This window comes from Cryptomeria japonica, chromosome 2, assembly GCF_030272615.1.
Source record: "Cryptomeria japonica chromosome 2, Sugi_1.0, whole genome shotgun sequence".
Taxonomy (NCBI): domain Eukaryota; kingdom Viridiplantae; phylum Streptophyta; class Pinopsida; order Cupressales; family Cupressaceae; genus Cryptomeria; species Cryptomeria japonica.
This window is the reverse complement of record NC_081406.1, coordinates 133,425,024-133,450,460: the sequence shown is the minus strand read 5'-3', so window position 1 is coordinate 133,450,460 and position 25,437 is coordinate 133,425,024. Positions and strand designations below refer to the sequence as shown.

General features: G+C 37.8%; 1 protein-coding gene across 3 annotated transcripts in view; it reads left to right on the top strand.

Moving 5' to 3' along the window:
- LOC131073252 (P-loop NTPase domain-containing protein LPA1 homolog 2) overlaps positions 1–25,437 on the top strand; it is a 237,335-nt gene that overhangs the window by 43,737 nt on the left and 168,161 nt on the right. For all 3 annotated transcript variants that reach the window (XM_058009658.2, XM_058009660.2, XM_058009659.2), the window contains one exon: positions 8,066–8,281. In XM_058009658.2, the coding sequence (XP_057865641.1) occupies positions 8,066–8,281 (216 nt within the window). The remainder of the gene's footprint in view (positions 1–8,065; positions 8,282–25,437) is intronic.

Genomic DNA, 25,437 nt, shown 5'->3' with positions numbered 1-25,437 from the left:
TATATCCATACTACTAGCAGTTTGTTGATTGCAGACTTGCCTTGTGTAGTCAACTGGAATCGTTCAGCTTAAGCTCAATTTCAATTTGTCGCTTCTTCATTGATATGCATCAACTTGATGGTGTCTATGCCTGCAGTGACGATTTGAACATCATAAAGCTTTCCTTCGAAGATCGCACTAGCCTTGTGGAGATGGTCCTGCGATGTCAAAACAAGACCTAGTTAGAGTTTCATCAAAGATCAATCATTGCTCCTACATTCTTAGTATTAGGATTAGATCCTCTCTTCGCCCTCATCTTTTTTCCATTTTTCAAATCTAAGGCAGTAAGATCCTGTGTTCTAGCAATATTCAAAGGCAAATCAGAAGTTCAGGCATCAAGTGTAAGTCCCCTTGTGATTCCAGCAAATCACATCATACCACAAAGAGCTTATCCACACGTAGAGACCCTACATAAAAGAACATTGGAGTCACCCTGATTGATCCTTTTTTGCGATATCTTCAGCAATCAGAGACTTTATTCAAAAGACGATAAGGTACCCTTGGGTATTTTATTCTGTGTATGATTGTGTACAAAAAACACATCAACAGGTATCAGAGCCAGGTTAAATCGAACCTGAGGCTGTTCAATTTTGTGGAAAATTCAAAACAAGCATATATTCAACATCACATTTCCTCTAATGGCTAGTGCTATCAGATTTGAAGATAGACTTGGAGGAGGTGATGACTTCTCAGCATTGAAGTTCAGAATTCAGATGATTCTAAAAGAAAATAAAGTCGAATCATTTGTAAAAACTGAAACTGCAGAACCTGAGACTGAACTTGACAAAACAACTTGGAGAGAGGGAAATGAAAAGGCCATCAAAATCATAGTTGATGGGGTGAGAAATAATATTATGCCCATCATAAGGAAACATGAAATGGCCTACAACATGTTCAAAGCACTTGAAGATGCATTTGAGATATCCAATGCTAGTAGAACCTTGGCTTTAAAAAGAGAAATAAATCACATAGCCATGATCAAAGGAGAATCAATCAATGCCTACTTCATGCGAATATCAGCCCTAAGGGATGAACTAGCAACTCTTGGATATGAGATCCAAAGCAAAGAATTAACACTCATTGCTCTAGATGGGTTGCCTAGTATATGGGAAACATTCGTCCAAGGCATCAGTGCAAGGGATGAGTTTCCAAAATTCGATAGGCCAAGAAGAATCAAGGTTAAATAAGAAAGGGATCAAGCAAAATAATATAGATGAAGATCTTCAAGTTCTAAATACAAACTCACACAAGAAAAGCAAGCATAAACAATTTAGGAAGAGAAAAGGTCGTCATGGCAAGAACACCTTCAAGAAGGACCTTTCACAGATTCAATGTTACAAATGTGACAAATTTGGGCACTATGTTGCCAAATGTCCAAAAAGAGCCAAACAACAAGCCACATTTGCCAAAACAGGAAAATCTAAAAGGGAAGATGACTTCGAGAAGTATATACTCTATTCAGCACTTACAAACCAAGCATCAAACAAAGTTAACTCCTGAGTGGTTGACAGTGGCTCATCCAGACACATTACAGGATTCAGAGAAGTGCTAGACTCCATGATAGAGGAGAATGATGAGGAAGTGACTATCGGAGATGACTCCACACATCCAGTCAGAGGAGTTGGAACTTGCACCAACAAACTAAAGTCAGGCGTATCATTACAACTTAAAGGAGTACTATATGTCCCAGGAATCAAGAGAAACCTAGTCTCCATATCAGCACTATAGGATAATGGATACAGAGTGACCTTCATGGACAACAGAGTGTTGGCTTGGCCAAAGAATTCATCCATCAAGAAAGCTAAAACCATTGGTCAAAGACAAGGCTACTTGTATGAGCTGTGAATAGAGCCCCACTTAGCCCTAATCCATGAAACTACAGATGCTAATGAAGTTTGGCATAGAAGACTAGGTCACCTGAAATTTAGAGCTTTATCATCAATGGGAAACCTTGTCACAGGCCTACCTAAGTTAAAGCAATATCATTCAGGGGCATGCAAAGAATGTGCCCTAGGTAAAAATACTAAGGGTGTTTTTATAATAGTACTAGGAAAACAAGTAAAATTTTAGAGCTAGTTCATTCTGATGTATGTGGACCTATGTCCGTACCTTCTTTAGGGGGATTTTTGTATTATGTAATATTTGTTGATGACTACTCTAGGAAAACTTGGATCTACTTTCTGAAGTGTAAAGAATCAGAAGAGATCCTCAATAGGTTTAAAGAATTCAAATCACTAAACTGACAATGGGGGGGAATACACATCAGAATTATTTAAAGATTTTTGTAAAAATTCAGGGATTAAGAGGGAGTTAACAATACCTTATAATCCTCAACAAAATGGGGTAGCTGAGAGGAAAAATAGGAGAATTGTAGAAGCTGCGAAAGCTATGATTCTTGATCAGAATCTAAATGTCAATCGTTGGGCAGAAGCAACTAGCACTGTTGTATATATTCAAAACAAATGTCCTCAATCCCATCTTGAAGATAAAACCCCTGAGGAAGTCTTTACTAAATCAAAACCAGATATCAGCCACCTTAGGATATTTGGGTTCGCTGTCTATATTCATGTACCTAAGGAGAAAAGATTAAAATTAGAGCCTTCTGGAAAAAGGGGAATACTTGTAGGATATAGTGAAACCTCCAAGGCCTATAGAATCTATATACCTGGTCATAAGAATATTGAACTAAGTAAGGATGTAATCTTTGAAAAAGACTTGGCCTTCAAAAGAGCCCAAAGCTCACTAGAACCTGAAGTCTATATCCCTACCCCTAACATAGATGAGGACCCTGCTCCTGAGCTTCAGAGGGAGAGTCTTAAGGAAAATGAAAGTGAAACTCAAAACCCACCTAGAGAAAATTTCAAGAAAAGACCACTATGGGCCACCAAAACTGTAGAGAAGCTCAGAAGTATGCTGCCCCTTCAGGAACTTTCAAAGAAAGCAAAAGGCCTAACAAACTTACCAACTACGTCGCTCTCCTGAATAATCTCTCAAGAGCAAAACCTACTAATGTATCAGATGCACTTAAACATCAAGTATGGAAGAATGCCATGTCTGAAGAATACCAATCCATTATGAAAAATGATGTTTGGGAAATTGTTCCTAGGTCGACTGGGAAATCTATTGTCACCTCCAAATGGCTCTTCAAAATCAAACACGTTGCAGATGGCAACATTGAGAAACATAAGGCTAGATTTGTAGCCAGAGGGTTTTCTCAAAAGGAAGGAATTGATTATGAGGAAAGATTTGCACCTGTAGCCAGATACACTTCAGTAAGAGCAGTCTTAGCCATTGCAGCATCAAAGGGATGGAAAGTTCATCAGATGGATGTTAAGACATCATTCCTTAATGGTGAGATCTCAGAAGAAGTATACCTAGAGCAACCTGAAGGGTTTGAGATTTATGATGCAGAGTCACATGTGTGTAGACTCAAGAAAGCTCTCTATGGGCTTAAACATGCTCCCAGGGCTTGGTATGAAAGAATTGATACCTATCTCTCAAAATTAGGCTTCTCCAAGAATGATGCAGATCCTAATTTCTACTATAAGCAAAACAAAGGTGATATGCTAATATTAATTTTATATGTTGATGATTTTTTAATCACAGGAAAAGATCACCTCATAGATCAGTGTAAGAAAGACCTTGCTAAGGAATTTGATATGAAGGACTTGGGACTCCTTCATTACTTCCTAGGTTTGGAAGTATGGCAGAATACTGATGGCATTATACTAAACCAAGTAAATATACCTTGGACATTTTGAAGAGATTTGGAATCCTAAACTGCAGACCCATGACCTCTCCAATGGAAACAAACCTTCATAAACTTAAGGAAGTAGCAACAGAATCACAACCATCAGATCCTACTCTATATAGGCAAATGATTGGGTCTCTGATGTATCTTGTAAATACAAGACTAGATATATGTTATGCAGTTAATGCCTTAAGTTAGTTTATGTGTGAGCCTAAGGAGATCCACCTGATTGCAGTAAAACACATTATGAGATACTTACAAGGTACTCTAAACCTTGGTCTCAAATATGAGAAAGTTGATCTAGACCTACATGGATTTACAGACTCAGATTGGGTTGGAAGTGTGACTGACAGAAAAAACACTTTAGGGTGTTGCTTCAGTTTAGGCTCAGCCATGATATCCTGGATCAGCAGAAAGCAGGCTTCTGTGGCTCAGAGTTCCACCGAAGCCGAATACATTGTAGCTTCCATGGCTGCTCGAGAGGCAGTATGGCTTAGGAAGTTGCTTGTGGGATTGTTTGGAGAGCCTATGAAACCTACTATCATACATTGTGACAATCAGAGCTGCATAAAACTTTTAGTAAATCCAGTGTTCCATGACAGATCCAAGCATATTGAGATTCCATACCACTATGTGCAAGATATGGTAGACAGGAATGTGATCCAATTAGAATATGTTTGTACAGGAGATCAGACTACAGATATTCCGACCAAACCTCTTTCCAAAGTGAAGGTTGATCACTTCAGAAAAGGTTTAGGTATGATAGAAAGGTAATTTGCTTTGTAATCTGTATTTACATATCAATAAGATGTTTAATGTGTAAACTTCTTTGTCATGATAGGACATTTTGGATTTTATCCCTTGAGTTCATATCTAAGAGGTGACGATCTCTCAAGATGATGAACACTTGTATGTAGGCATTATAAGGTGACGATCTTATGATGTTCAAACCAGTTATCATGTTGGATCTCTGGTATGTCATGGATGTGCCATGATTGTGTTGTGGTCAAACATTTGTAGAAGATGTTAGTGCACATACCACAACTTGGATAAGATGAGAATTTAATCATCCTCACATGTTTATCCTTAAGTATTGCATGTTTAGGCAATACTGATATCACATGCTTAGGTGATATCTTGTCATCACAAGATTGATGTGATGAACATTTGTATCACGTGTTTAGGTGATATTTCATGTCATGTGATTAGGTCATATGATTTTTTGAAGTCAGATTGTGTAAAGAATACTAACCATCATTTTAATTGTGATGCTTGATATGTTGTTTTTCATTTATCTTACCTAGCTAAGAGGGAGTGTTAATGCATGATAGCCTCAGTAAGATAAATGATTGAATGAGAGATAAATGAAGTCTCTCATTCAATCATCTATCCTATCGATAAACTATGATGAAAAAAAACTTCAAGCTATTGTTCCTTCATTTGATGATCATTCTTCAATTTGTATATGTTCAATCATACTTGTAAAGTTCGATCAATGCTTAACTATCGATAATCATCGAGTGTAAATCTCATGGCACAGAATACCGATTGGTATCGATTTACATTATAACATATGCACTCCGATTAATATCGGTCATCATATTAACTGTGAACACCGATTATTATCGGGCTTAACCAATGCATACCGATTAATATCGGTTGATATATTAAACGGTGAACATTGATGGTTATCGGGCTTAACTAATACATATCGATTAATATCTGTTGTCTTGCATATGATAGACACGCCGATTGAGTATCGGGTGGTTTGTCAAGTATACACCGATTGGTAAATGCTACGATAAGTCAAAGGGTGCGATCAAGTAATGTCTTGATCGATCATGTCTAATAGACATGACCGGTCAAGGCATTGCTTGATCCTCCCTGCTCACATATATATATCAATCGACATTTGTGAGAAGGACATCGAAATCAATAAATGCTCCTCTCACCTGCAATATACAAGAATATAATCAGATTTATCATATTAAAGATATAACACATAGTTAAAGGAAAAGATAACCTTGAATATAACTTGCATCTTGAATTGAGAGTTGAATAACATTTACAGTTAGAGACTAGAGGAAGGCATATTTTCTACTCATGCAACGACTAATCCTAAAAGCATTTGAAGTGTGGTTAAGGACTAATTGAAAGCAATTCCTCATTAGACAAGGACAATTTGATGATGCATTTAAATTTTTCAAGTGCAAGCGTAAAGTGAAGAAGAACTTGTATAGGTGCACTTTCCATGTGTATCAAGGACAAGGAATGGTGCTCATGAAGGGTGCATGGGGATAAAAGAGGTTGGGCGCAAATCTCACCTCATCAAGTACAAATCTTGAGCGCACCATGTGTAGAAGGACAATCCTAGAGCGGAATTTCACCTTGACCATGGACAAGAAATGGCGCCTTTGAAAGGTGTATAAGGACAAATTTCAAGAATCATGGGCTCAAATGAGATAGTACCAGGGACAAATTAAAGGTCACAAATCATGGGTATGCAAGGAATGACTAGCATGAGTGATCTTCCCTGCTTGTCAAAGACAAACATAGGTGCAATTTTAAGGTGTCCATGGACAAAGGAAGGTTTAGTGAAGGCTAGCCAAGGACAAAAAATACATTGCATACCTCAACCTAGGAGTGAATTCCAACCTTGAAATTCCCAAATTTTGACAAGGATTTTCATAAATTTCTCCTCATTTCATCTTATCAAGGTTGGAAAATCTGACCTTGACAAGGAACTTTCCTTGTCAAATAGAAACATCTCATCATTTTCAACACTTACTAATTTCAAAATTTTAGATCCTATTGAGAACGTTTCTTGATAACTTTTGCAACATTTCTCACAGTTTTGACAATATCAACAATTTTGACAACTTTTCTTGCTCTATGACAGCATTGTATGGACAAGACATTGCATTCTAAGTCATTTCAAGGACAAATCAACACACTTAACCCAGATTGACAAGACAAAACCTTCTCACAAACAAAGGTTGAAGACTATGACTATTGCCAAGCTAAGCAACTAAACGATGGGGCGTTGTGTGAAGATGTCACAAGAGTACTCTTTCCCATTTTTGGGAGTTGCAGCATGAGTTGCTGTATGTTTTCAGCCCACAGACTGTCTGGTTGTTTTTGATGTTTCTTTGTTGTTTGATGGGTACCTTTGTTAGATATTTTGTAATTTGATGCAAAAGGTTTGAGATGCTTTTAAAACCCCTCTTTTACCCATGCTCAAAAACAAAAAAAGATTAAGAATATATTTTTCTTGTCTCCAATGTCCACATGGTTGAAGATGTAACTTTATATCTAAAACATAACGCTTGGGTTGGGAATTAGTGAATTTGTATTGCATGCTCATGTCTACCCATAATATTGTTGATAAGGAATGATTCAGTAAAGTGTCCCTAATGCCATAGTAGAAACTAATTGCAATGCGATGCTGTCTGACACTGCCCCATTTTCATTGTCTGTTGTTAAATAATGAATTACTCACATTAAAAGGACATCATTATTGTTTCTCAATTATAAGAAAACCTTTGTTTCACGTTACACCAATTTTTAATATTAAATGCTAAAGTTGATGTTTTTCCTTCTTTATTGTGGAGTTTGGAAGACAAATCATTTTAATAATTAATGAGAAATATGACCCAAGTCCGTGTTGTAGCCTTTCCGTATGATTAAGCATATTTCCTAGAATGTGCTTTTTTTCATTTTCAATTCACTAGCCAAAAATGAGCAACTTGTATGCTGCAAAAGAAAATGCTATAATTATTGATCAGAAATATGAGTCAGTCTAAATTGTAGATTTTTTGTCTTTGCATTTTCCCTAGAGCATCCTATCTTCATTACCCATTGACTGATAATGAATGCTAATGATTTTCATGTGCTTGCAAGAGTAGGTGCACATCATTATAATTAATATGACTTCATTTTTTTTTTCTTTGAATCTGACATTTTTATTATTTATTTACTGCTTAATATTAGAAGCTAGTGAGTTTTATGATCTGCGTGAGTGTAAATATACAAGTGATATTTGGAAATATGTAATAATAGAAAGAAATAACTTTTGTTTATTGGATTTTTCTTTCTTGTGATCAATATCATGTTGGCTTGTCTTGCAATGACATGACAGTTGCTTAGTTAAACAAAAACCTATACAAGATTATTGATTTGTTTGCTCTCCATTTTGTGTTTCTAGTTTTGTTCCCAAAGAATATATGATATAGCTCCTTGACTTTTTCTTCTATTTTACTTAAACTCATTTCTCAGATTGTAGAAGGTGCTGCAATCTTTATGGACTTAATGGCAGAGGTACAGAAGATTTTCTCCATAATTGTAATTGATGATGATTCACAAGATGGAGAGGAAGATGAAAAATTACCTTATTTGATTCCACAAAGGGAAAATCAATCTTTTCATTACACACGCATGATTTTGCAAAGCACAATTCAGTTGATGGGTTGCAAACCACGACATGCTTTCAAGGTAATTTATTTCTATTTGATTTTTATATACGTTCATGGTTATGTGGTAATATTAGATGCCATGAAGAATTGAAGACATTTTTACTTTATTTTTTATTTTCAGGGTTAGAAAGGATACTTGACTTGTTAAATGAAAAATATGTTTTAAAGAGAGGAGGATTAAATGAAATAGCCTTGAATATTATGTAAAGATTTATTAAACCTCATTGTCTTTGACCGTGGGCTGCAGATCTATGATTTAGAGAACTAGCTAAAATTATCTTGTCAAAGAAGGAAAGAAAAGTTTATAAAAATATAGATATCCAAATTAAAAAAGAATTAGATTGTTTTCATTTTGAGTGGAAGTGCTGCCTTTCATTAGTTTTTAATATATAATATCATATTGGGTTCGAATGGGCTATAGGAGGACAATTTTTTTATATTTTAATTAAAAGGGGTAAAAATTTATTCAAATCAAAGCAACAATTGCATAGCAAAAGACCACAGGCCCAACCAAGGACACCACACAATCAGCAAGAAGTTCGAAAAGGAACCCAGCAGAAAGAACAACTATATATTCCTGTCCTCCAAATTAACTTTTCCAAATTCTCCGAGTACTTTGAGGACAAGGGCCCCTGTCATCCACATCCTTCCTGTCTAAATTCTTAGAAGGCCATTTAGCTAGGCAATCTGCCACTCGATTACACTCATGTGGAATATGGCAGAAAGAAACATAATCCAAAGAAGAGCACAGATTTAGGATCTACTTTGCCACTAAGGCTAAATGCCAATTAATCCCACCAAACCTCAGCATACCCACTACAATCTGTGAGTCAGATTCACATATAATCCTCTTTCAACCAAGGAAACACCCTCTATCCATTGCATGAAGAATAGCAAGAGCCTTCATAAGATTATTAGAATGCTGTTCTTTATAGATAGATAAAAAGAATACAACACCTCCATCACTAGCCCTACCAATGCCACCAATGCCCGCATGTCCAAGATTCCCCTTGGAAGAATTATTAGTGTTAATCCTCAGAACTCTTTTAGGAGGAGGAAGCCATCACCCCTCCCTATGAATCTTTTGTTTGGGCAACCTAGAGGAACTCAAATTGTTGCCAACCAAGTTCAAATTCTTTATAACAATCAAATTACTAGGATCCACTATCACATAAAGGTCACATTTTGCTGAAATAGTCTCTTGAAGCCTTCTATCTTTCACCATAAGTGAATGCCCACCCGTTTCAAATATTGAAATATCCTTTGATTCCTTTCTAACCAAAGATTCCAAATGATGAAGGTGGGGCCAATAACCCAAGCAACTTGTAGAAAAGAGGTCTTAGCTGGAGGTCTACCCAAACTTTCCTACAACTCCACTAAAGAAGTAGCATGGACACAAGCATGATTGTGTGCCTCCCACCAAAGGTGCCACAACTCCTTAGAGTAAGGGCACAAAAAGAAGAGTTGTGAAGTGCATTCCTTAGTACTTTGACACAGAACACGGATAAAAGGGCCTTGAAAATCTCTCTTTCGCAAATTCTCCTAGGTGGGCCACTAGCTAGAGGAAAAAGTTGCATTTTGGCCAAGAGAATCTATTCCACCTTTGCTTCCACCAAGGAATATCAACTTGACCATACAACTGTCTATCCAACTTTAAATAACCTGAGGCAACAAAAAATTTGTCCTTCAGGTTAGGACCTGTTGTGACGTTTTCACACATCGACCCATTGCAAATGGGGACCGCCTTTTTTTCACTTTTTAGGGTTGTGTTTTGGAGTCTTAGGTTTTGTCTACGGTCTCTCGCCTTCCCAAATGAGTCAAGTTCTTCAAATTCAGAGGAGTCATCAAATAAATAAGGAGAAAGAATGATCAAAAGAACGTTTTAATGCTACGGATGTGCTCAAACACGTTGAAGGAGTAGAAATGCAATTTTCCGGGATCAATTTTGACAACTTCCTTTTTTTAGGAAAGTTGCTTTTTCTACTCTTTGTTTTTTAATTTTTAGCATTTTGGGGCCAATCTTGGACTCTTCTTTTTTGTTCTACTTTTTTCTACAAATAGAAAGTTGCTTTTTGCTTTTCTCGGAATCACAGGTAGTTACCGAGTCAGAAGAAGTGTCAGGCCAAGAGAGTTCATTGTCAAATTACAAGAAAATGGTTAAGTATAAAGTTTACACCAAGAATTCTTGGTTCCATGCCAAGTCCGCTCCAAGCATGGAAGAATTCCTTGTTTCCATGCCAAGTCCACTCCAACCATGGAAGAACTCCATGATCTCATGCCAAGTCTGCCCTTACTTAGCATGGATCCCTTGAACAAGTATGAAGTCTGCCTTGTGCATGATGAAATTCCATGTTTGCAAGCAAAGTCCGCCTAGACATGAAGAAATTCCTTGTTCTCATGTGAAGTCCGCCATCCTAAGTGAATAATCCTTGTTCAAGTATGAAGTCTGCCCTAGCATGGAAAATCCACAAGTTCACGTGAAGTCTACCCTCTATGCATCAAGGAAAATTCCTCAAACAAGTGTGAAGTCCACCCAAGGTGGATAAAAATTTGGCTAAGCGTTATTGAATGCGAAGAATTCAAATCAAGACATAAAGTTTGCCCTAAAGAGAAGGTTCTTGAAGAAAGAACAAGAGATCGGCATTGAGATCATGAAAACAAGAAAGCAAGAGAAGGTTCGCCTTGGTGTTCAAAACAAGACCAGATTCGTTTCCAAAAACAAGAATAAAACAAAGCAAGAGTTCGACCTCTTTATAAAATGAGCATTGGCATTTCATTCAAATATCACTTCTCAAGACTGAAAGTTGAAGCTTAGGAAATAATTTTTTTCTAAACTTAAAAGTAAATTGCAGGCTCAAGGCAACTTCTAGGAGAATTTCAGGTTAATTTCCACACTTGGAGACAAAGTTGATAGTGATTCCTTACAGCAATTTAAGGAATTTCATCAAAATTCTCAGGTTTACTAAGGATTAAAGGTAGTTTTTTTCAGAATTCCAATTTCTTTCAGACTTCAAGACAACTTTCAGTCTGAATTTCTAATTGCAGGAGGATTTTCATTTCAGAGATCTTCAAATTTTACTCAAGGTCTTCTTGCTTTTTACGCTTTTATGTGGATTTGGAGGCAAAAATTTCACAATCAGACTTAATTTCAATTTCCAAAATTTCACTAAATCTGATTTTAGTTACAATTTCTAGAATTTCATAAGTTAATCAGAATTATCCTTTGAAATTCCATCAAATTTTGCACTCCAGGCTGGAAACAAACATCAAACCCCCTATATTTTTAAACTTAGAAATTTTCAAGTTTTTCAGGTTGTAGATCTCAACTCAAGGAGGAATTTCTAGAAAGGTGCAGATGAAGTTTAAATAACAAAGGACCACAACTGGAGTCCAAGATTGTGACAAAATGGAAGAAGGTTGGAGATACCAACCTTGGCCATGTGGACCTCGAAGACTTCAAGAAAAGAATGTACAAGCGCGATGAATGCTTTCCGTCACCCTTAGCATGCAAAATGATGAGAAATGGAATTGTCCAAGCAGCTCAATTTCCTCCAGCTATGTAGTACAATGAGCTGATAGTAGAATGTGCCAGGCATTACAGCATCTAGGAGAGACAAGCTGTGGCACTTGATGGCAAAGTGCTGGCCTACCTTGGAGAAATGGCCATCAAAAAATCAATCGGCATTCCAAAGTACCCTTCCACCATATAAAGACCAAAGAGGAGACCTTAAGAATTTTTTAAGCATAACCAAACTCTTGTGTTGAGGTAATGAACAAGCAATGGTTGCAAAAGCCAAGGGCTCATTATTCCAAAATGCCTAAGAAACCTTTCCACATAGATTTCATAGAAGACTATGGAGATGCCATCCTATTGCTAAACAGAGTCACGGGAAACCCTCAAGCCTCCCTATTCGAATCTTGGATGTTCTACTTCATTGATGAGGTCACTTCCGGTGTCAAGATGATAAATTGGGCAAAAATAATCAGTAATAGCATAAATGAGCAGTTGAGAAACATGAAGCACACAAAGTCTTTTTACATGAGTTCCTACATCATTTACCTGCTGCAAGATGTTACAGATACAAGGGATTGATTTGCAAAGGTGTTGTGGGAAACAAGGATGGTCAATTCAAAGCATATGATTTGTAATGCCCCTCCCCAATTTCTGATATAAATTTCAGTCTCTGACCCCTTAGAGAATTTCGTCAAATACTTGGCATGTGACTGGTTCAAAAATAGTTCAGACTTGTCTTGACATTATTAGCCTTTGTTTCAACAATAAGAAGACTTACAAACATAGAACTACTATCTAGGATGATGATACAACTCTTATTTCCTATTGTTTGATTCAATGACATCAAAAAGTATGAAGAAAATCAAAGTTACAGTAGACTTACAAACATAGAACTACTATCTAGGATGATGATACAAACTCTTATTTCCTATTGTTTGATTCAATGACATCAAAAAATATGCAGAAAATCAAAGTTACAGTAGACTGTCATTAGGGCAAACAATTCGCAAACATCACAGAATAATGACTAAATGAGGGACAACCTTATAGCTCCTTTATTCATGAATCAAATGGCCTCAATACATTCTTTCAACACATGTCCAAACACCCAACCAATAAGTACTGATTTTCAGATTTGTCTGAAGATATGAGACAACCAAGATTACATGCAAAACTACTTGATAATTCAATGAAGATGTGTTATTTTGGAAACTGGAATGAATCACCTCATTGAAGAATCAAGCAATATCCACTAGCAAGGTGACTCCAATGTGCAAGATCGAACCATGTCTCATGCCGCCCCTGCTGCTGTGAGTGGTAGGTCTGAGAAGTCAAAGTAATCTGGATACAAGTGCTCCCAATCACCTCCTAACTGGTCGGCCTCAATCCTAGACGGAGGTGCCATACTCAATGATGGAACTCAAAGTCAAATCATGAAGTTATAACCCAAATCGAAGGGTTCTAGGTGCACAGGGCCGATCTGATCAAACACTGAAAATATATCCAAACTATCACAAAAACTCTTCAAATATATCACCAAAGGAATCGTCTTACCCTCCCAATGACATCGCTGTCTTTCAATATGGATTTCGATGCCCAAATGGTGATGAATGAACAAGATCGTGGAAAGTATGGTTTGCTCCTGTCTGATTACCAGCTGCAACTAATTCGATTCACCTTCAAAATGCACCGAACAGCATCGCCCTTTTCCTAAGACAAAATCACTGCCCTCAAATATATGAAAGCTTGCATCTACTATGACCCAAGAACAAATTCGTGGCAACATGTGATGGACTTGAAAAGCACTGAGAGGGGGGTGGGGGGTGAATCAGTGACACCGAAAATAAAACTACTTCAAACACTGACCGGTAGATGAACTTAACAAAGCTTTTAAACACAATGCATGCAATCCAAAATGATATAACAACATCCACAATAAGTAAAGCATCCACCATAACACAAGTGTTTATATGTGAAAACCCCAAATAGGTAAAAACCACGGTGAGATGGAACTCACAAGTTAACTATCTGCATAAATAGATAACTGACCGGTTAAGGTCTACAAAGTGCTCTGCTAGGAGCGAATCTTGTTAGAGATCCCAAAGCTTGATTAAAAGTTATACCCTGTAAAAGGTAGTACCTTGTTAGGAGTAACCTCAGTAGAGGATTTCTAAATCCAAACTAATGGATCGCCTTGTTAGAGGATTTGAACAATGAAGCTTGTTAGAGAAGACAACATGATTTGTTTGATCTGTCTAAATAGCACAATACTTGTTTGATCAGATCTTTTAAGCGTATTCAACACTGCTTTACGAACATAACACTTTTGCCTTTATTTCTCCTTCGCTTCTCATTATCATACACATACATGACAAATAATTCATTTTGTTGTTAATATATAGATGTCAAGATTTCATGTCGGCTCTAGAAATCATAGCACAATTTCCTAGGTGCAGTGTATCTGGTCAAGTGCTCATAACTCGTCACAAAAATACCGCCAAAAATAGTCGATGGTGATAACTCATCACACAATCTACGAATACCGGTTGGAACACTAAATACCGGTTATAGTTAAATCGCTTGTCCTTGATGCTTCTTGAGACAATCTCCGTTGGATCTTCATGTTGATCCCGAGACATGTATAACCAGGTGGTTATCTCCATGCATATACCGGTTGTAGGATAAACAACTTGAAGTCATACCGGTAGACAATATAAACATATGTGTGTGTATGTGTTTCATCAATGACAACATATGATGAATTCATTACAATCATCATCAAGCCAACAATCTCCCCCTTTGGCATTGGTGGGAAAACTTAGAAAATTTTACAACAATACCGCTAAGTGGTGCTTACAATAAAAAATTTATAGACATATACACATACTCCCTCTTACTACATACATCATACAAAATTTTCAAAACACATATATTTCTACTCCCCCTTTAACAACAATGCCAAATTGAAAAAGCAATATATATATATATATATATATATATATATATAATTTGTATCAAAGTGTTCAGCATATACAACAACTTGAAAAAAAGTGAATCAAGATTCAGATGTTAGCAATCCTTAGAAAAACTACACTGAAATTCCTCTTCAACTGCGATAAAACATGTTCCCATGTCTCCAACAAATTTTCAGTGAACTCAAGTGTAGACATGATCTGAGTATGAAATTCCTCCAAGGAATCTAGTGAACAGGTTTCTGGGGTAGCTAAAATAGCTTCTGTATGTGTGTAGGCTCTCTGTAGGATGTCCACTTGTGTTGTGAGTTGACTCTTCAATTCCTTTAGGGATCGGAGTCTTTTGGCTTTCTCAAGATCATATGAGTCTAACCTGTTGTGCAAATCATCCACAAACTTGCTAAAAGCAAAAACAAAGTCTTGAAGTGGCATATATGCATTGCATATCTTTTCTAGCTCGTGCTCAGTTTCAGTATGCCTGCTATTGATATCAGCAAAAAAGAATGAAATATTAGTAGAGGCAAGAAATTTCCCGCTTGATTCAATAGCTTGCCTTAATAAATCTTTATTAAGTGATAGAGCTAGTTTTCCAGTATCAATTTCTTTCATAATCTGCTCTCCACGCTTTTTCCTATAACTCTTTTCAACATATGTCTGAGTTGCTTCTTCAAGTGATGTAATTTGGTCAGATGCATCAACAACTAATTGACCAAGTTTGCTAATAGGCGTAGATATATGCCCTGTAGCAGATTTGTCAGAATATCTACTGCTTTCTGAATAGTTTCCGCTTCTATCCTTTGTTCTTTAAGTCTCTTCTTATGCGCTCTAGATTGCATGACATTTGCAATCTTCATCATTTTAGATGCACTCATATTATCAACATTTATAGGCCCTGAAATGCCTAATGAGTCATCTTCATCTTCATCATTCTGTTGTATGACTAATGTTTTTGCTGGTTCATAAGATGTTATCTTAACAATTGCTTTTTCTTGCCCTTTCTCTGTTTCCTGCTCAGAGATTTGAGTACCAATGGTTGCATCAGATTCCTTCTAAATATCTAGTGAAACCGGTGGGGATTGTGGTTTTATAGGTTGTTCCTTTGCTGGTGGAATATCGACTCCTAGTTGAATGGCCGGTTCCTCAACTAAAGTAACCTGTAAGACAGTGATTACAGGTGGCTACATATCAGGTGCAATGATGTCTTCATTTAGATCAATTGTGTCCTGAATATCATCATCAAATCGCATAATAGTGTCATCCTTCTCATCAACTTGCACATCTTTATTCATTTTTGGTATATCAACATCATCTTGCTCATCCTGAGAAGAACGTATGGGCTCTTCCATCTGTTGGATGTGACATGCTATCTGACGAGTTTCAATCTCAATGATTGTTCTTTTCCCATTAAGTAGCTTCAATCTTCTTGCTTTGAAAGCAAATTGAGTTTTGTACTGATCAACTAATGCACTTATTTCATCCTTGGACAATTTAGGAAAATATTGCACGAATATCTCATCTATAATTTCTTTTTCCATCTTTACAGCTTCCTCCCATTTATTAAAAAGAATAGCATACAAGGAATTAGAGATATCCTTTTCAATATCACGAGGTAATCTAATGTAATGGCACAAATGATTGATTACCTGTTGAATGATTTGCTCCTTTTCATTTTCAGTGAAAGAATCAAAATGTTCTTTGACATTCTCAAATCTCTTCCTCTCTAATGTCTTCATTGTCCTCTCAAATGCACTCTTAGGTTTGTAAGTTGAAATATCAATAGGCATAGTTGCCTTTGGCACATTTTTCATTGACTTGACTGTTCTACTAGCTGCTTTCAGCTTCTTTGGTTCTTCCTCGGTGTCAGTTCCTTCAGATTTTTCTTGAAGAATTAACTTCCGACCTCTTTTCTTTGTTTCCTTTTTCATATACACCTTAGGTTCCGGTTCCTTTGTGGTTTGGACACTCCGTGTTGTTCTAGTACTTTTCATCACCGGAGGTGCATCCTCAACTTTCTTCTTCTTACCTTTATTGCTTGTGGTCGGAGCAACACTGGTTTCAGTTTGTGCAGTTTGATCTTTAATTGAACTCAAATTTGCCCTCTTTTTATCTACTAGAGATGCCAACAGGTTATTGGCATAGGCAATCAATAAGTCATAGTTAACCTCATAACTCATATCCATTTCTTCCTCTCTAGGCACAATTGCTTCCATTAAGAAAAAAATAGTGGTAACTGTAAAAACAATGTCTTTAGCAAAATGTTTTACCACATCCTCGGGCAATATTACTCTCATGCTCATCTTCTTTTGAAATTCATTATTTGTTCATAGCGGCAGAGAAAGTATTCCTCACAGCCTTGATGCTGTTCTTGATCTAGGCGGATACTGGTAGATCCTTAGACTATTCAAGATCACCGATTCTCGGTAGGAAATTCTGAAAATAAAAGAATAGCCCAATCAATAACTGTCCATATTTAAACTTTAGGCTGCTGTCCTTCTTGATAGATTGTAGATTTAACAATAATTGGCTCCTTATGGCCTCACATAGGTCATAACTTGCATTTTCAGCTATCATCCTGTAAGCAGTATGCACTGCTGCAGATGGAACACTATTCATTCTGCTAGAGTAGAATACCCGGTAGCCTATGACCATAGCCGCTAATTTTACCACTGGGTCTCTGATATTGTTAACAGAGAAGGCCTGACCATCAGAGGTTGAACCGGTTAGAGTATTTACTGTTTCCTTTAAAATGCGTCTTAACTGAGGTACTTCACCGGTTGACTGAAAACCAGTTACAGTCTGAATGGCTTCCTTGGTTATGGTATGAGTCCTTTCTAAGTACATATTCTCCCCATGAACTCGACTCAAGATAATCCGAATATGCTCTTCTTCAAAATCTTCAAGAAAGTAAGCCGCGTTATGAAAACCTTTTCTCATAAACCCTAATATATTTTGTTTGAATTTTCCCGTTTTCATCACAGAGGGATTTCAACTGAGAATATGTTGACAGTGATCCTAAGTCTTCAATTTTGCAGTCAATATAGCTGGACAAATCTCCTTTTACAACGACACCACTAGGAACTTGTTGCAAAGCATTACAAGACAATCTTTTCTGCTTTTACAACTTCCATAGGTTCAGACGTGATCATCAATTTCCCTATTAACCTAGAAGACGATGCCATTCTAGATAAATTAGATTTCGAAGCAAGAATTTCAAGAAATACCTTATTTCACACACAGTACCTCGATTACCGGTTGAATGCCCAAGTGCACACTAGTTCTGTCTTCTCTAACCTTCAAATTAGCTCGAACACACAAATCGCAATGCAACTTCGACTAATAATCAGCTAACAATCTCTTCTAAGCTCTGCAAGTGCTCAAAAACCTTTTCTCGTAGGCGTTAGGGTAAAAATAACAAAGTGAAAACTCGCTTTTATTCTATTTACCGATTGCAATAAATGCTCGCCCGTTAGGGTTACAAACCCTAATTACACCACTCAAGGAAAAACTGGTTGATAACTAAATAACAGATTGTTATCAAAATCTCAGGCTTTCGAATTCTCTTACCACATATTCACTTCAAGGGGTCTGGCGGTGGATTTACTGTTATTCTCCCCTTAGCCATATGAAAAGGCTTAATTCACCGGTGTAGGAATCTCTTCACTGGGTGAAGGAATAGTCTGTTCTCCAGGTGAATCATCACTCTTCTTCCAAGTTCGATTCATTTCTTCTCTTGTTTCTTCAATATTGACCTTCTGTTTGCCTTTCTGATCTTTAGAAGGATTGACTGGTTTGCTCTTCCTGGATCTGCAAAATTTTGCCACATGTCCTATACCCTGTAAAAGGTAGTACCCTGTTAGGAGTAACCTCAGTAGAGGATTTCTAAATCCAAACTAATGGATCACCTTGTTAGAGGATTTGAACAATGAAGCTTGTTAGAGCTTATCCGGTTAGGGGATTTTAATTCTGCTGTAATTGTTAGAAGACAACAGGATTTGTTTGATCTATCTAAATAGCACAATACTTGCTTGATCGGATCCTTTTAAGTGCATTCAACACTGCTTTACCAACATAACACTTTTGCCTTTATTTCTTCTTCGCTTCTCATTATCATACACATACATGAAAAATAATTCATTTTGTTGTCAATATATAGATGTTAAGATTTCATGTCGGCCTCTAGAAATCATAACACAATTTCCTAGGTGCAGTGTATCTGGTCAAATGCTCATAACTCATCACAAAAATATCGCCAAAAATAGTCGGTGGTGATAACTCATCACACAATCTACAAATACCGGTTGGAACACTAAATACCGGTTATAGTTAAACTGCTCGTCCTTGATGCTTCTTGAGACAATCTCCGCTGGATCTTCATGTTGATGCTGAGACATGTATAACCAAGTGGTTATCTCCATGCATATACCGGCTGTAGGATAAACAACTTGAAGTCATACCGGTAGACAATATAAACATATGTGTGTGTATGTGTTTCATCAATGACAACATATGATGAATTCATTACAAGTATCATCAAGCCAACAACATGTAGGTCTGAAGCAAACTCCTCAAGTCTGAAATAAGAACTCCGTAAGCTTAATGTGAAGAACTGAATAATCCTCACTCACAAAGCAACCCGTCAGAGGATCTTTCATGTCCTCATCGAAGGGAGGTATCGTTCCCTAAGACCAATTCTGCGGAGAACCCCTTGGCTCCACAAGTCAATTCAAGAAGATAACAAACAACTAATGCCAAAACATGTATTCCCCTTTTTTATTTATTCTTTTTATAACTCATCATTAGATACCTTCTAGAAGATAGGGTAGGTACACTTTATATTATTTTATGATACATGTTATTAAAATGCACTTTTTAAAATATTTTCATTAATATTAAAGTGGACACATCTCATGATACGTGTTATCCCCCTTATATCACCAAAAGTCCAAATAATAATGAGATCTAGAGTCACCAATCTCTGCCACAACGACCCCCTACACAACTTCTTGGCCTACGATGGTCAATTATAGGCCAACCTCGTGAATATCCACGTGCTAAGGAGAAGGGGACATTACATGATTGTTATCCGCAGTTGCATATATAGGAGAAATCCCATTTCAAAAGAGTTAATGATGCATTCCTAATGTACATTACCAGGATATTCCAAAGAGGAACTCATCAACGATTGGCACAGGCTACCAAGGATTTGATAAGCAAGTTTGGATCTTGGTATATTCAATTCCCTAGATTCACATACTTGTGGTTCTAAGGATTTATAAAATGCCCAAACAAACTTCGAAGATATCCTACAAATAAGATAATACTGCTAGAACTCATCAGACAACTCGACACATATGAGAAAATCCAAATAGGCAAGAAATGGTTGGAATTATTTTCCCCTTTTCGTTGGAAAGATGTTAGAATGATGTCCATTAGCACAGGCAACCAATAAGGCAGATGTGGAAATGCAATGGTACCCATTCTCCTATTGATCAAGGTCCAACTTTGATCCCCATCACCATATTGGGATGGTAAACAAAAAGAAGCATAAACACAGATCTTGAGGATATTTGGGCTAATGCGGCTGATGAGTATGAAACAAGGAACAGAATGTGGTCTAGGATATTAGTGAGTATGATCAGAGCAATTGAGCTTTTCCCCCACCTGATCAACTGGAAGATGATGGAGATTACACCCAACCATGCTACGAAGAAGAAAAAGATAAATCTCTTCCTGCAATAGATTGGTCTGAAACTGAGCTTTCAAATTTGGATACATTAATGAGGCCAATCATGAAATACACTAAGTGGTGGGTGGATTAGCCGACTCACAAAATGAAGGAGAAGAATACTGCCTTCACCTATGATTTAATAGGAAGCATGGATTCCTATTCTTCCAATGAGGATGAAGTGACTCACAATGCTGAGAAACTAGAAAGTGGAAATTCTAGGAAAAGGAAGGATACAACAGAGAGTTCACTAAGGCCAAGAAGAAAGAGGACTTCGGATGACGAGATTATATACAAGAAGCAAAAAACAAACAATGCATCTTCCTCTACCATTACTTTTTTGGTGGAAGAAGTTGGCTCATCCACAGATAGGAACAACGCTCCAGTTGCAAACAATCTACAAATTGAAATGGAAATTCATCCTCCAATTTGTGAAGAACCAAATGAAGAACCAGTCTAGTAGCAAATTGTTACTGATAACCTTGATAATCCAGTGACAATAATGGATGAGAAATTAGAGAATGTTGAAGTTGATAATTTGGAAGGAGATTTTCAGGAGGGAATGATTTCCGCACTCAGGGGAAATGGGGAAAATGAAGAAAATGAAGGAAATGAAGAAGGTGATGGCATTGAACAACCAACAGTACCAAATCGGTTAAAAGAAAGAATGAAAAAGAAAGCTATTATAGAAGTCCAACCAGTGGACGATTCAACAAAATTCTTAGCTAGATTGAACCGTTGTGTGGAAAAGAAGAAGGCAAAGAAATATTCCTTAATCCATAAAGATGGCACAAGATCTCGTTTAGTATAGGTGACTATTCCAAAAGTTGACAAAACAAAAGAGGACATCACTCCTAAAGATTATGAGCTAATCGCTGTGGACTTAGGTCCTACTAAAAAGGAATAAGAAGTCCAGGAGTTGGATGATTCAGTCAAGGCCATCAAGGAAAGGTTGAGGAAAGAGGAAGAAAAGGACAAACTCAAAGTGGAGAATGAATAATTGAAGGATTATATTTGACATTTGATAAATCCTCTTTAAAGAGAAGAGGCAACAATCACTCCACTTTTGGCTCTTCCACAAGAATCAGTTGAAAGCTTTGAAGGAATGAAGATGGCAGCCAAAGAAGCCAAGGAATGGATTGTAGAAGTTGCAGACAAGGCCAACAAATTTGTGGAAGAATTAGCACAGGTCTATGTTCGGATCTCTTCATTCATATATAGAATCTAGAGCATACTTAAGCTTTGAGAAGACAATCTTATGTTGAAAGGAATCCCCGAACAAGACTTAGTCAATGGAAATGTAATTGATGTTAGGACATCATATGACTTCAGCACATGGTATCATGCCTTGGTGGCTAGAGGAGAAGTCTTGGAGAAGATGAAGATTGATGGTGCCATTATAGAAGAAACAATCAAAGCTGTCCAAGACAAGGTCTTCGCCACAATCTTTACTTGAAAGCCAAAGTACATAGCAACTTCTTCATTTCTACAAATCCAATCCAAAAGCAACATTTTAGCAAGGCATCCTCATTTCTGTTCATTGAGTATGGTTTTCGAAAACTGGAAATAGATTGGACAGTCACTTTTGCCACATGTGAAGATGAGATGGACTTGATGGAATACAAGATCAACATTATGCCTAGTGTCCCAATGGAAGAGCTTGACCCCATAGTGACTAGGTTCATTGAATTTGCTGCCAAAGAAAAGGATAAGGGACACCCACTTCTAGAAGAAAGCTGGATTTAATAGTTGTTTATTTCTTATTGGTTCCCTTTGGATGATTGTTGTAGCTTGCCTTACTTAGGGAATTTGGGTTGTTGCTTTGTGTTAGGGTGTCTTTATAAACCCTCCACTTTTCATTTGTTAGGGATAGATTTCAGAGAAATTGTTGCAGTGATACTTCTTAGTAATAGGCATAATTCATTGTTCAATATGTTGGTGAATTTTTGTCCACTTTTGCAAGATAGCATGGTTTCTTGGCTCTCATTAGGATATATTTAATTTTCAAGTTGATAAATTGAATGAAGGATTGATAAAATTGCTTAATGTGGAGTTTCTAGACGACAAATATACCGGTTAAATAATACTTTGTTATGTTAGCATGGTTTCTTGGCTCTCATTAGGATATATTTAATTTTCAAGTTGATAAATTGAATGAAGGATTGATAAAATTGCTTAATGTGGAGTTTGTAGACGACAAATATGCCAGTTAAATAATACTTTGTTATGTTTTAATAAATGCAATGTAATGTTCCCGTAGGAGTTAGTTGGTAGTTGCCAATGGTTTATATTTCAGCCAACTATTGAATGGTATATATATGTCCTGTTGTATCAGGAAGGAGATGACTGTTGTTGTATTCATTACATGTTGGAAACAAAGATAAATCATCTTGCCATATGTTGTGTTTTGGTGCCGTTGTCGATACAAACTCGAAGATCAATATGGCGACAGGCACATATAATGGGCCAACCATTCCATCAACAATTTTACTAGTAATTGGAAGTGATACCCAAGAAGTGATGCAGGCGGAAGTATAGGAGGATCAACTAACAGAATACTTGGTAGACCTGTGGGAGGTTTTGGTCACCCAGTATGTGCAGGAGGAAGCTTGGGAGAGAGCGGTCCCTTAAGGCAAAGTGCGTGGTGAACTCAAAGTGAACACTGCTGTCTTCAATCTTCTTGAAAGTCTTCCAAGACTGTTGGCACAAAATCTAATTGAACTGCAAGACTGATGGGAGGAAATCAACCATGAACGACGTTGGCAGCAAATATTCCAACGGTACGAAGAATGGAACCGTAGGGAAGAAGAGAAGAGGGATATGAGCAGACGATGTACCCTTGGCGATTAATGCCCCTACGACAAAGACTGATGACATACTAGAAACACCAGAGGTAGGGGAGGGATTAGTACGGAGATCTCTGTGGGTAAGAGAACAAAGTGAGCGTAGACAATAGTTACGGGAAGCTGCTGAAGGCTCGTAGAGTCTGGAAAGAAGTAGTAGGTGTCAAAGTGTGAGTTGAAGTTGAAGTTAGGAGAGGTAGAGAATGTGTACGTGGAATCGGTTGGTAGAGGTTGCTAGGAACCTACCACTTCCAAACGTAGTAGAGGAAGATCTCACTGACCAGCCTGCATTCTCAATGTCTAGTGAAGAGCCCGAAACTGATTCCGAGTGCAGTTCGTCCATACAGTTGACATGTGACGAAGGAGAAGAGCAGAACCTTGAGATCGAGGTTGCTGAAATTTTGGAAATCAATCTGCAGAGAATTCAAAATTTATCTCTCAAAAGAACCACCAAATATAGGGGGGCTTGAGCCAAAGACCTTAGGGAGAAGGGAGTCCAGAAATGAGGGAAGTAACCAAGGTGCAGAGGACGCAAGCGATGGACATGTAGAAGGCTCGCACATGGCCAAGAGTGCAAGTGGAGAACCGGAACGTGGAGAGAAAAATAGTCCAATTTGGTCTTGGGCACATGGTACACTTCCGTTCGGAAGGATGGTGACTCCCTTGACAACTCCAAGAGTGGAGAGGCAAAAGTTTCCAAAGTTCACGAGAGACGGATCGAAAGATCCTGTAAGGCATTCCAAGACCTGTGAAACCATATGGCTGTCAACGGGACAAGATGACGTGCTATTATTGGCTGAGATCATTTTCAACCACGTTGAGAAGAGTGGCCATTAATTGGTTCACAGAGTTGGAGGTAAAGCAAGCAAGTTCGTGGGCAAACTTGAAAAGGCCTTTTAAGAAGAATTCAAACACTTGAGGGATGACAATGAAATCGTAGCAGAGATATATAATACCAAACAAGGGAAGAATTAAACTGTACGAGCCTACAATCGTAGGCTCAAGGAATTGCTAAACAAAATGGAAAACTAGTTGACAGACGGATTGAAGAAGTGGTGGTTTGTCGAGGGATTGGCCCCCTCTATCAGGAAGAAGATGAAAGTTGTCCCTTTGTCATCGTACACTGACGCTTATAATCGGGTGATGGACGTCGAAAGTGAGAACAAGACATCGAGGGGTAGGAAAAAGGCCAGGCTGGTCTTCTGCCAACGGCTGCGTGGAAGTCCATGCATCCACCATATCCTGCGTTTCTCTCTTTGACCACCCCTCCACCGTGAAACATCTGAAAAATCTGCTTCATGCCCTTAATAAATGATAGGAGCCTCTTTGCTACATGGGCAATTCGAGGGTCTTGGCCAATGTCAATATTCCTTGTGATGTGTTCCACGTTACTCAAGAAATTTGCTATCCCTTCCAATTGAGAGAGACAATGTTGCATATTGGTGAGGGGATCGTCTTGGTTGGGTTTACACAAGAGAAGTACAAGCTCCTCTGCTTCGTGAGACATATTCCTCCACTCCTGTAGGCTCTCCAACTCCCAGTGGCTCCTGTTGTACTTGTCGTTCCCTTGCTTTGCCATTAGGGAGTTTTGTTTCGCCAGATGGCAATGACTCATCCAATGGGTTCTCTAAGGGAATATTAATGTATGCAGCTATGAGTTGATGGTTTCCTCCTAGCCTTCCATGTTGTCCCTAGGGTTGAAATGCGCAAGTGTCACCCCTGCTCATGGTGCCATCTTGGTGGGTGGCAACAATGCTTCCACATCCACTATTACTTGTGCAAGTTCTGGTATGGCTGCTTGGACCCTTGGTTCTGCCAATGGTGTCAAATTTCGTATTTCTTTGACTTGCGTTGGAATGTCACTACTCGCTTGAACGCTTGGTTTTGTCGATGGTGTGAAATTTCCAATTTCTTCGACTGGCATTGGAGATGTAGAAATGTCACGGCTCCCCATTGCCTTAGGCGATGGTGTGGAAAGTGCCAACTGGGAAGCTTGAGTTTCCCCCTACTCCTTCAACAGACAGTATTTCCCCGACTACTTCCACCTTGTCTTCTTTTGCAACAACCGCTACCACCCTGAAAGTATCCTCTGTGCTTTCCCCCTTGGATGATGATGCCTCT